Source organism: Podarcis vaucheri (assembly GCF_965113315.1).
Source record: "Podarcis vaucheri genome assembly, chromosome: 1".
Lineage (NCBI taxonomy): Eukaryota > Metazoa > Chordata > Lepidosauria > Squamata > Lacertidae > Podarcis > Podarcis vaucheri.
In genome coordinates, this window is record NC_138759.1 from 83,328,765 (window position 1) to 83,341,016 (window position 12,252).

The following is a 12,252-nucleotide window of genomic DNA, read 5'->3' on the forward strand; positions in this document are numbered from 1 at the left end:
TTTCCCCAGTAAGATAAGTAAATGAATACCACATTGAGTTTCGTCAAATTGTATTACTTGGAAATAAACTTTCTTGCTTTGTTTGAAGACTGCCAGTGATAAAGTGTCCACCATTAAATTAGCAATGTTCACCAATGGTTAAAAAACATGCACTTTCTTTCCTATTGGAATTTGGAAGCTAGTCATTGGTTATTGCCACTCCTTTCCCTCTTGATTAGAGAACAGCACTTTTTAGTACCCAGTATTTTTCCACTGAAGGTATATGGCTATAATCAAGTGACTTCTGAACCTTTTCTCTGTTTTTGATAAACTAAATGGATTTGAGTTCCTTAAATCTTTTGCTTTACACGACCCAAGGCAAGGACTTGAATAATTTTGGCTACTGTAGAAATGTCTGTTAGCATTCTTGCTTTGTTATCACAGGTGGTGCAAGGTGGTTCCCAAACAGCTCCTGGATGTTTGTCCCAATATCTTAACAGTGGTTAATGGAAAGTGTTGCCAGCTAAGTGCTAACTACAGCAGGTCATTTGAGCCACATGGAAACACTATATTCAGCATCCTGTTACTAGTATGAATATCTAGGGGGTCAATTCTTCCAGTGCAAAATACTGTATCATATGCAATTTGAATCAATCTCCTAAATCAGCTCCCTAGATATTCTCTATATGGGGTATGTGTTTGCATGAACTGTGTTCTGCCATGAAACAATTATTTGCTTTCTTACCATGCTCAGATGCCTATGACCTTCTCTAGCACAAACCTGCCCATGTATGGAGATCATCAGTGGCTGTGCTCAAATTCATAGGTTAAGTGGGTGACTCCCAGCGACAGACCTTTTTTTGATGCGGCATTCCGTAGTCGAACCTGGCCTGTGGAATGCTCTCCTGGCAGATGTCAAAGAGCTAAACAACTATATAATTTTTCGTGGACATGGAGGATTATCATAATGCATTTTCCCACCTCACCTGTCTCTTAGTACTGGCATAGCTCTAGAGGAAGTATTAAGAAGCAGCTGGGCAGGTTAATAAGCATTTTGTTATTTGTCTTTTACAGCTGAAATACCAAATGGTGGAAGAAGCCATTCACATTAGTATTTTTATCTTATAAAGCTAGTAGATATATGTGTAAAAGCCTCTTAGGGGAAGTCTTATTTTAAGAGCTGGTGATTTTAAAAATAAAAAAGACTGGACACTTGTCCCAAGTACCAGCTTGTTTTTAATACTGTTGTGCTGGAAAGTCATAGAAATCTTTCTTTTATGCAATATAAACTAAAGGTAATTAGTTTTTGCTGTGCAGAAAACCCCCGACAAAACTGAAATCAACTGACACTATTAGCTTGCGTCCAATAAATTTAGTGGATCTACTTGGAGTACAAATTTGTTGGACACAACTCCCCATGGCTTATGGGTTTATAACTCAGCCAAGTCATTGTTTTTCTAAATTCATATCAAATCTGGTTTGAGGGAAACACATCAAAACACAGTTTCCTCAGAAACAGTAGGATCGACATGGCTTGTGGCAAATGATCTTCCCAAGCTCACTGGATGCAGAGTAAATGGGAGTTTCTACACAACTTTTGTGTCCATTGCTGTTGTCTCAGCTTAGGGCTTCTTTCGCCTTCAGGGCTGCTGTAATAATTTATTTAGAGCTGGGGCTGGCACTTGGCTGGCTGGACCTTTTCTTGGCTGATGCTTGTCTTGACAGAAGGGAACTGGAGACTGTTAGGTGGACAGCTCCTGATGCCCCATGGACCACATCTGAGCAGGACAGTCGACTTGAAATAAAGTGATGGTATGTAAAGAAAGCAAGCGTTTATTTCTAGTTATCTGAAAGAAGAATCAGTTCAAAAACAAAATAAACCAAGAGGACCACACCTAAGTTGTAGAAATAATGAACCAAGCCAACAGGTGTGCAGAAGATTTGCATTTAATCGACAGTTGAGTTTCCAGTATTGCAAGATGCCTCCTAAGGCGTTTTATGGGTGCCCGCATGGTGAGAAATTAAATAATGCACGAAGGGATCCTATATGGATTTCTGCAGCGCGATGCTCCCACTGCACCACCATGCTTTTAAAAACTAGCTTTAAAATAAAATAGAAGACTAATATAAAACTACGCCCGAACAGGTTTCAGCTTAGGTAGCAGAGCCTCCCCAAGAGAGCCTATGGAAATATCCGTCGCAACTCCCTGCCACGCGGCCGGGGGAGGAGACTTTACGTCACGACCCCCCCCGCCACGTATGACCCGCCCTTTCCTCGACCCCTCGGGAGGTGCGAGGGCGAGGAAACTCCGCCCACTCTCGCCCCGCGACGGACGCCCCAGCCCGCCGCGCGGCTTCCCCCAGCCGACAAAATGGCCGCGGCGGAGGTGCCGCACGCCGCTCTCATTGGTTCTGCCTGCGGAACATACCACCTCCCCTCCTTTAGGGAGGGGGGGAATGAGCTTCGAGTTAATCCCTCCCTTCTTGGTTCGGAGTAGAATGAGCGCACAGTTTCCGGATCTCCACCGGAAGCCGGAAGTACTTCGGCGGCTAGGGACTCCCTCTTCTGTTCCGCTTTTCACTCCCCCCCTCTCCCTCCGGATCATCGCAGGTAAATCGCGACCCTTACGGGAATTTTATCACTTAACCCTTCCTCGCGCCGTCTCGCGAGAAGAGTCGAGCTGCGTCCTCTCGCTTCATTCGAGTGGAGGGTGTGGAGGCGTGAGAGAGGAGTCCTCTGTGCGGGCGGCACTTTCCCCGCCACCTGCTCCCGGTGGGCAGGATCCCACCCCCCCGCCCCGTGGATCTGAGCGATGGAGGGTGGTAGACACTTGGCTTCTGAAATGGCAAGAGAGGGAACTGGGTCTTGTGCTCTTCTGGGAGCCACGCCTTCCCTGAGAGGGGACTCTCCTCCTCCTCTTAGGTATTATGGGATGGTTTGGCTAGGGGCAGCTTCCTTCGTGCTCAAATATGTGTCCTCTCATCACAGCAACACTTTGTAACTTCTTTGGGGGGCAGGATACTCATGGCACTGAAATCAGATGCTAGTGTGAATCTCTGGCTCAGCTTAAAAGGGAAGGGGACGCTGCTCATTTTCATGTAGCAAATCTGATTGAATGATTGTGTGCCCTTCCCCCCACCCCCTTTTGGCTGCCTCTGAGGTTGTGGTTAAAGAAGGGGAACGTTAACGGTGGTACCAGAAATGCATGTGTATAAATTGAATAAATAATAAGTTATCTTTTACTTTTGAACTTTTTGCTTATCAATTACCTTACCCCCAGGTATATTTTTCTTACTGGCATTCCAGTGAACAAACATCAACTTCCTCTGTAGCTAGTATTTTCCTTGCAAATCTCATGCTTCCTCACCTGTCATTGACAACTGACCATCTATTGTCTTCCCACTCCTGAATGCAACATAGAAATGATTCCGGCAACTTTGTTAGTGCTTTTTAGGTTTTCTTGCTGATAGTTATATTTGTGTCCAGTATTGGCACACAGCAAGGATTCATGCTAATGCTTATTCACATTCTGGACTTACTGGAATGTTCTCTGTTTATGCCACTTGCAGAGAACAGCTTTGTAGCTGTGACAACGTGGATGGCCTGTAAAGACATGTGCAAAGCACAGTTTCCATTATGCTGATGTAATTGAGTCTTGCCTGCATATGTGCACACCTTTCAAGAACTGGCATACATGGGATAAACCATATAAACATGTACAAAGATACCCTGGAAAGATGTGGAGTATTTATTTGGTCCAGTCTGCTAACTAACAAATGCTTCCTGGCTGGCCCCTAGAGTTCACTAAGAGACTTGCTAAATAAGAGTGCTCACCTGTGTCATTAAGCACATTACACATTTTACAGGCAGTTTCATACATTACAAAGAGGGGGAAATGATTTGCTACCGAGTGTATGCTCAAGAGGGTGTACACTCAATAGCATCTTAGGTGTAGATGTAAAAATTGAATATGTCTAGTGCCCTCAGCTGCTCAAATTGTGGCACTAACCTTGAAACGAAAATCGCTTTCCCTCCCACAGAAGAGCTTAATTCATTCAGTTTTGGAGGCAGGTAGGCTAACAAGGTTGACTTAAATTCTCTTGCAGATACTGATGCAGGATCCTCAGAGCCAAACCTGTGAAATGTTTTGCTTCAACAAGAGGTAGAAGAGCTACTACCAGGTAGTAACAGCTTATGATCCTTGCCAGTTTGTTGTTTGTTCCACCTGCTGTGTGCAAATTTTGGTTTAGAAAAGGCTAAAACTATCCAGTCTTAGTATCCAGTGCTCTTGGCGAAATTCAACTGGTGCAGCATGGCATCCATTTTCTCTCCTCCCCCTGTGGTCTCCACAACTTTCCAAAGCTGATTGGGATGTGGGGAGGCGGAGGGGATAGGAGAAGAAGCTTCATTGTGCTCACAGGAATATGTTGTGTTGTTGGACCCAGCATTGGATGCCACCCCTTGTGTTGAACAGAATATTTGGAAAATAAGGACCAAACTATTATGTGACAGTGGGAAAAGAGGGGTATTGTTTTGTTGCTGGTGCATGGGTGGAAGCGCCAGATGGGTTCTGCCGGTGGGCACTGCTGCGTCCTCACTGCCATCATGCCTCACCCCCATTCCATCCCAAAAAGTGTGTTTATATGTGTTGGAAGCTGCCCAGAGTGGCTGGGGCAGCTGAGCCAGATGGGCGGGGCATTGCTGCAGTACTTGCACTGACAGGGCATTCCATCAAAGTGTGATGTTGAATTCCATCCCTTGTCTTTAATGAGAGTAGATGTGGTGGGACAGCAAGGGGGAGAAACTATGTTTGAAGGATCTGATAAACTGTTGAAAAGTCAGGTGTTAATCTGGACCCATAGGACCACTGAGTTTGGTTAATCCTAGAATCAGCCACAAGAGGCACATGCAATGGGAAACTGTGGCAGTGTGACTGAGTAATCTTTGTAATACATCTTGGCTGACAAGATGATGAGAAAAGCACCACTTGGCAGTCAGCAGATGATGAAGCCCCAACATGACTGCTAGAGATGCTGAGATAGCATTACTCAGACACAGATTATGCTTTCCCTTGGAAAACACTGAGTAAAGAAAGGAAATGGAAAAAGCTGTTCCCACCTTTGATCAGAACAAAAAACAAAGAGTAAGGTGGACTCACTCACTTAACTGAGGAAGGAAAAAGAACCACCAGATCCTTTGATATTAACAGACACTGGTAGCTAGGAACTGTTGAGGAACTTGGAATGACTTAAAATAATTTATTAATTTCACTCTTAATTTGGCAGTGTGGAGTGACTATAGGTTGATTGGGTGGAATTCAACATCACTCTCATCCAGCTGTACCATCTGCGCAAACATTGCAGTTTACTAAATGGAACAATCCTCCCCTTGCTCACTGTTTTGGAGTTCTCCCAACTGGGGCAGAGAGTGGAAGAAAGCCAGAAGTCCTTGTGTCGGGGCTTCCTTCTGTGGGGCTGTTAGATGAATTCAGCTGCCTAGAGAGTTTTTTTGCGTTGAGTGACTAATAAATCAAATTAACAACAACAAGATACAGTGGTACCTCAGGTTACAGACGCTTCAGGTTACAGACTCCACTAACCCAGAAATAGTACCTCGGGTTAAGAACTTTGCTTCAGAATGAGAACAGAAATCGTGAGGCGGCAGCAGCAGCGGGAGGCCCCAATTAGCTAAAGAATCAAATAAATACTTTTAAGCAGACAAGAGCAGTATCTGAATCAGGCCTTGTGCCAACAATTGTGCACTGACTGTTGCTAAATGAGCAGGAAGTATGGAGAGAGAGCTTGCCTTGTTGTTCCAAAACAAAGGCGAGCCGTTTTTAGACCAGATATTCAAACAAAGGGAGAGTGAGCTACAGGACTGTTGTGAGTTTCTCAGATACAAATGATATAATATTGTATATACAAATAGTTCATGTGTATACACACACACACACACACACACACACTGTTTTTCTTGATACTGGGTAAGGCAGCATGCTTCTGAATCGGGTGGTTTCTTATGCTTGCTGTTTCCTAATTTTGCATGGTTTCACACATAGAACTTTTCAGTTATTGGGCTGCCTGAGTGTATCTGACACCTAAAGTGATGCCGGGACGTTGCAGATTTCCATGCAGACCCTGCTACTTCAAACTGTGGGGTGGGGATTAGCAGGATGAGGATGGATTACAGAGTTTAAACACAGGGTTATTGTGCAAAGGAACATACTATGTACAAAATGACAATGTCTTAACTGGCACGTGCATGCAGAAAGTGCAACATGCATTGGGACTTCCCTTCCCTACTAAATCTGGAAGAAAAATATCCTGCATTATTGGGCTAACATTCACATGTGGCAGCTATACTCTTAAATCCAGTTTGCCAAAATGAGGGAGGGAGGAATGAGTATGATCATGGTGTGCCACTGTGCATTGGTTTTGCCTTATGTGGAAACACAGCTTCTATAAACTAACAATGAAAATGATAGAGTCACCCTGCAGTCATATAAACAGGGTGGTAAAGACGTTTATTACCAACACATGAAAGGATTGGAATGCCTAGCATGGGATATAAAACCTGCTAATCACTTGTGCTTTCTCTTTTGACTCAGAGGTATTAATGAGCCTCCTAAATGATGATGGCATTCAGAGACAAGACTGTGGATGAGCTGAAGGAGCTGCAGGACAATTCAGAGGAGATTGAACGCTTGGCACTGGAGTCTAATGAGGTACATTAGAATGCATCAGAAGGATTGGACTGGAATGGGGGGGGCTTAAGGGGGGCCACCTTTCCCTAACAATGGCCTGTCTTTATCAGGTTCAGGATGTCCAGTTGGAAAGGGAGATGGCTTTGGCCACAAATCGCAGTCTGGCAGAGCGGAACCTGAAGTTTCAGGAACCCCTCGAAACAGGACGTGCAAACCTCTCAGACAAATATCAAGAACTGCAGAAGCTGGTCGAGCAATGCCAGGAGCAAAAGGCAAAACTGGGTAACGTTTCAGATCTCCTCAGTCCAGGATGGGGCATCAGTAGGCTCCCCCCCCCGCCCCCATAACCAGATTTACTTCTTGTGATTCCTCTTCTGTGTTGGGATGTGTGGAGGCGAACCCTAGGGTTAGCCACTCCTGATCTGGAAATGGCTCCTGTTTCTTGACACCTCTCCCATTGCAAATGTGGATGGTCATCAAGGAGGGAGGGTCATTTATGAGAAAATATTTTGGTTCCTTCTTTTCTGAGCCTTCTAGCTGCCTGAACAGACTGATGGTGTGCACCATAGTTTCAATGCTATTTGTGCCTGGATAACCATAGAAAGCTCTGTGCTTGTGTATAGGCAACAGAGACCCCTGTTCTTCTTGATCTCCCCAACCTTCCTCTCTGTTGTGGCTGGATAGTTGTGTGGTGGCAGCTCTGAAAGCAATGGGAGCTGTGCCTTCAGAGGTGGCACTCTTCATGTATATCTGCTTGTGCAGAGTCAGGAACTGACATTGTCACTGAGATGGAGGGAAGGAGACGTGCTTGTTTTGCATGGCACTTTTAATCACCCTTCTTTATTCTTTCCCCATCCCAGAGAAATTCTCAGCAGCGATGCAGCCTGGCACCCTGTTAAATCTTCTGGAGGTAGAAGGGCAGAAAATCGAAGAAGAATCTGAGGTTAGCCTATGATTTAAACTCAGGAGGAAACAAGACTCATGTCTGATACTGTTTGTTAATACTGGTGATCTATTCTGAGCTCACCTCTCTCCAGGCTGACCCTCATACACCCAGACTGTTGGCCAGGACTGTATCACCTCTCCTTTCTCACATCCTAAATTCAAGCCAGCATGAGAATCATCTCATAATGTAGTTCATGTGTTTTGTTTTAATGAGCTTGTTTTGTTTGCTAGAGTGGGTGGCCAGTCAGCAGCATGGGCCCCATAAACCACGCAAGCGCCAAGAGTTTATGGCACTCCAGTGCGGTGGCAAAAGAGCCAAGGAACCTGACTGTGGCTTAGTGTCCGGCCTGCCCTTGTGTTTGGCTCTCTCTCTTCCTGCTTCCCAGGATGGTAGACTAGATGCAAAACTGTGCCAAGGAACTGAGGGCTGCAGATGGACTTGAGGGGCACTATTTCATATGTGGACTTGTGGGAACTTGGTCACCGTTGTTCTAGAGCAATGGACAAGTTGCCTGGGAGGATCCAGTTTCTCTCACCACCCCCACCCCCTGTCCAGTCTTTTTCCCTGGGAGTAGTCATTGGGAGATGGAATGTGCATGCTGTGATGAAGAACGCAGCAGAGAACCTTGTTCCTTACTGCAAATGAAAGCCCTGGTTTAATTGTCTTTTTACATTGCAGATGATGGCTGAAAAGTTCCTGGAGGGCGAAGTGCCTCTGGAGACATTCCTGGAGCAGTTTTCCTCCATGAGGAAGTTGTCCCATCTACGGCGGGTGAAAGTGGAGAAGCTTCAGGAAGTGTTGAGGAAGTCTCAGTCTTCCCAAGAGCCAGCCAGAAGCTCTGCGTTCAACCACCAGCATCCTTCCACGATGCCTTCTGGGCCTGCAAACCAGCAGCCGCAGAATAGCCTGGCTGGGGGACTACCCTATCCTTTACCTTACAGTCTATCCCCTTGCATGCCCACCGGCCCTTCAGCTCACGGAGCTCTCCAGCCAGCTCCTTTTGCAGGAGCACCTGTTATGGTGGGACATGTCTCCTCCTCTCAGCCAAGTAGCCAACCCCCGTTTCCGAATAGATCACCTTCGGGTCCTGGGTACCCACCTGTCTCTTCTAGCAGTTCATTACCCCAGCCTCAGGTAGGCGACCCATCTGCATCCTCTGGGTACTCTTGGTCTCCCTCCAGAGCACCCCCTTCTGGACCAGGATACCCTCAGCCCCCCGTTAGGGCTCCATCTACAGGACCAGGATACCCACAGTCTCCATTTTTTCCACCAGCGGGAAGGCCCCAGTGCCCTTATCCTACCCAGCCTCCAGTGCCTAGCTACTCCATCCCTTCCCAGCCTCCATATCCCACAGGTCCAAGCCCACCGTTTGGGTATCCACCACCACCACCCCTGCCCCCTCAGGGCCCTTCTTGGCCAGGATACTAGCCCCCGTTCCCAGACAGTATTCTTTTTCATAGCAGCCTGATGAATTGATTTTTGCTAGCTACTGAATGAAAACTTGGGTGCATCCTCTTGAGAGACATACTTCCGTTAGCATTATATTGATGGCGTGTGTGGTTTGATGCTGTAAGAGTTGGAAAGGATTGGCTGTGTGGGATGGTTCCATTTCCTGAGTATCAGCAGGCAATGACTTGGCAGCCTTCAGTGGCCAGCTGTACTGACTAAGCAGTCCGTCCAAGCCATAGTATAAAATACAAATCTAGGCCCAGACACTTAGCTGACGTATACTGGCATTGTTCCAAGTAAGCCGCTTACTGGCTGCAGCTTGGATCTGGTCCCGTGCGTGTGTTGGTGTGCTCATGACTGTGTGTGTTGTTTTCTACTTTACTACATTAGAGTATCTATAATACATAAATAAAATGAATTCTGCTCACTTTATAATTTCCACAAAACTCATGATGGAGAAATCAGATCAGCATTTCTGATGAGAAGAGCATGTTTTCCAGAAGAGGAATGAATGAATGTATGATTTCTCCTGGCACCAAGAAAATTTACTATGTACTAGACAGTAGATAGAAAGCACAGCCCAGCTAACACAAACGGAGAATGAAAAGCTCCCTCACCTAACCTCAGCTGCAGTCAAATGTCCATCCGTCGGTCTGTGGTGGCCGTTCCCATAGAGGTTAGCTAATTTGCATGTTCCTTTCCTCCAGTGTGTTTTCATCATGGCTTATTTGTCTTTATCCTCCCTTCTGAGGGTAAACAGTGGATGTATTAGTTGTACTAATAATTAGTATGTGGAAGGTGTGAGCTAGAGGATCTTGGAACGGTTCGCTGAACAATAAGACAGCAAGTTTGACTTTTATAGAAAGTCAAATCGCTCTGCATTTTTATACATGGGAATAATGGACAAAATGCTATTCCTCTTTCCATTGTTGATTGTAGTTTGCTTCACTGAAGCATGTAGGCCTCTGTGGCTGCCCTGTTTCTTCAGTAACCTCTTGGTGTAAGAGAGGACTTTGATAACGAAAGCCTCTCCCTCCTTTGTTTGTTGTCCCACTTCAGTTGACAAGAAGAAACACTGGCTCCCAACTGAGGAAACTGAGGGGCTCTGATGTTGATCAAAATAGCTTTGCTAAGCACTTTATATTTTTGCTTGCCCGTAATTTATTTTTTAAAAAATAGACTACTAATAGATCTGACCCGGTAGAACGCGCCTGGAATTTGATGGAAGCAGTTCCATATCTGTGATTAATTATGGTAATAAAACTTGGATGAATTGCACAGAAGCTTATGATTATGACTTTTGGAAATGGAGTTGTGGTGATTGATATCTGATATTGATGTTTCTTTTTTGCTTGCTAAACATCTTCCCTTTGACTTCTAGTTTGTTTCAATAAGGCCTTTCACCTTTCATCTCACAGAGTCATATGTTTCCTTGTCGTATCTGACTGTTCCTTGTGTCTGTGCCCTACTTAAGAGATCCATTTGTGCATCTTTCTTCCCCATGGACTAATAAACTTTGCCCTTCTCAACATCCTTCAACACCATGTTTCCTCTATCTTGTCCACTGCAATTTCTACCATCCATTTGCCCTTTCCTTATTGATGCATTTAGTGTTGTTCTGTTTCTGTATACTGTAATTAACCTCTCATATGGAAGGCACTGACTTTTAACTCTCAGTTCCCCAACTTTGATCTATTAGGTTTATCATCTATACTTTGTTAGACTCTAACCTAACACTAGATCAGAGGTGATATACCTTCTTTGCTCCAAGGGCTGCATGGGCCACATGACAAAAGTGAGTATAGCCACCCCGTACTCTCATACACACTTTTGCATGGATTAGTGCATGTCGACACATACAAGACAAGTGTGATGGGCCTTACCTTTGGCTGCATGCACATAGTTTTGCATCACATATTAATACATTTTATGTAGGAGGAGATCTTGGCAGCACTTTCTGAATACATTCTGAAAATAGCTGTCCTATGTGCACTAAAATTAGGTCCTGGAGGACTGCATGTGAAAAATTCTGTTTGTAGATAAATATGGACAGTACTCTGAAAACTGACTATAGAAAGTAGAAACGACCAGAGCTCTAAGGTGGTTCTTAAAGAGTCTAAAAGCCAGAGTAAGCCTATTTGTTCAATTTTTTTCTGCTTTCTAAATAAAACTTTTTTTTGTAATCCCATACAAATCAATGGAGTGGTTAAATTGTCTAGGACAGAACAGGTTTTTTGTCTAGTCCATTTCATTCCAAAGGGAAACCACATTTTCATTTTTAACTGCATTTCTAGTCTCAACTTTCTACCTTGGAACTTACAATTGTATGGTTCTCTGCCTTTGTCCTTACAACAACCCTGTCAGCTAGGTCAGCTGGAGGTAACACAATGAGCTTCACGGCTGAGTGCAGATATGAACAAAGATCTCTCTACTAATTCAACACACTAACCACTACAGCATGTGTGTAATTACACGTATGGTAATCTTTTAGGATACTAACATCATTTTTTAAATTGCAGAAGTACCTTTATAAAAAAAGTTCTTTGGATCAGGAAGGGGGAATATTATTATTTAGGCACAGAGCATGGCAACTTCCTAAATAATACTGAAGTTCCACAATTATTTATAGGTTTTTACTGTGAGGATCATCGTAAGGAGTAACTGTGCACTTCACAAAGAATTTCACTGGCAGCTTTCAAACTGCAATCTCACTTTGCAACTGAAAACTATGAAATGGCTTCTGCATAATTTACTGTATTTTTCGCCCTATAGGACGCACCGGCCCATAGGACGCACCTAGATTTTTTTTTTTGGGGGGGGAAATAAAGGAACAAAATTTATCCCCCCCAGGCGCGGGGCTGGGGAAGCTCGGGCTTTGGCAGCTTTGGCATCGCTCTGTGAGCTTGCGGGGCTGGAGGAGGGGAAAGCGGAGCTTCCCCCTCCCCCAGCCCCCAGAACGGGACCCAGAGCCATGTGGAAGCTGCGTGCAGCTTTGGTATCGCTCTGGGAGCTTGCGGGGCTGGAGGAGGGGAAAGCCCTCCGCCAGCCTTCTCCCGCTGTCCCCCGAGTTTGCGGGGCTGGCGACGGGGAGGAGCAGGCTTCTCCCCCCGCCAGCCTTCTAGCCAAGTCGGGGGACAGCGGGAAAGGCGCGCTGCGCCCCTGCCGCTGTCTCCC

The 12,252-nt window shown here is 45.2% G+C and overlaps 1 protein-coding gene across 1 annotated transcript; it reads left to right on the top strand.

Moving 5' to 3' along the window:
• The first annotated feature begins 2,528 nt into the window (after positions 1-2,528).
• Positions 2,529-10,617, top strand: VPS37C (VPS37C subunit of ESCRT-I). The gene is made up of 6 exons (XM_082221362.1): positions 2,529-2,590; positions 4,087-4,161; positions 6,588-6,704; positions 6,794-6,965; positions 7,544-7,626; positions 8,308-10,617. The coding sequence occupies exons 3-6, from the start codon at positions 6,609-6,611 to the stop codon at positions 9,055-9,057; spliced, it is 1,101 nt and encodes a 366-aa protein (XP_082077488.1). The 5' UTR covers positions 2,529-2,590; positions 4,087-4,161; positions 6,588-6,608; the 3' UTR covers positions 9,058-10,617.
• Positions 10,618-12,252: the final 1,635 nt, after the last annotated feature.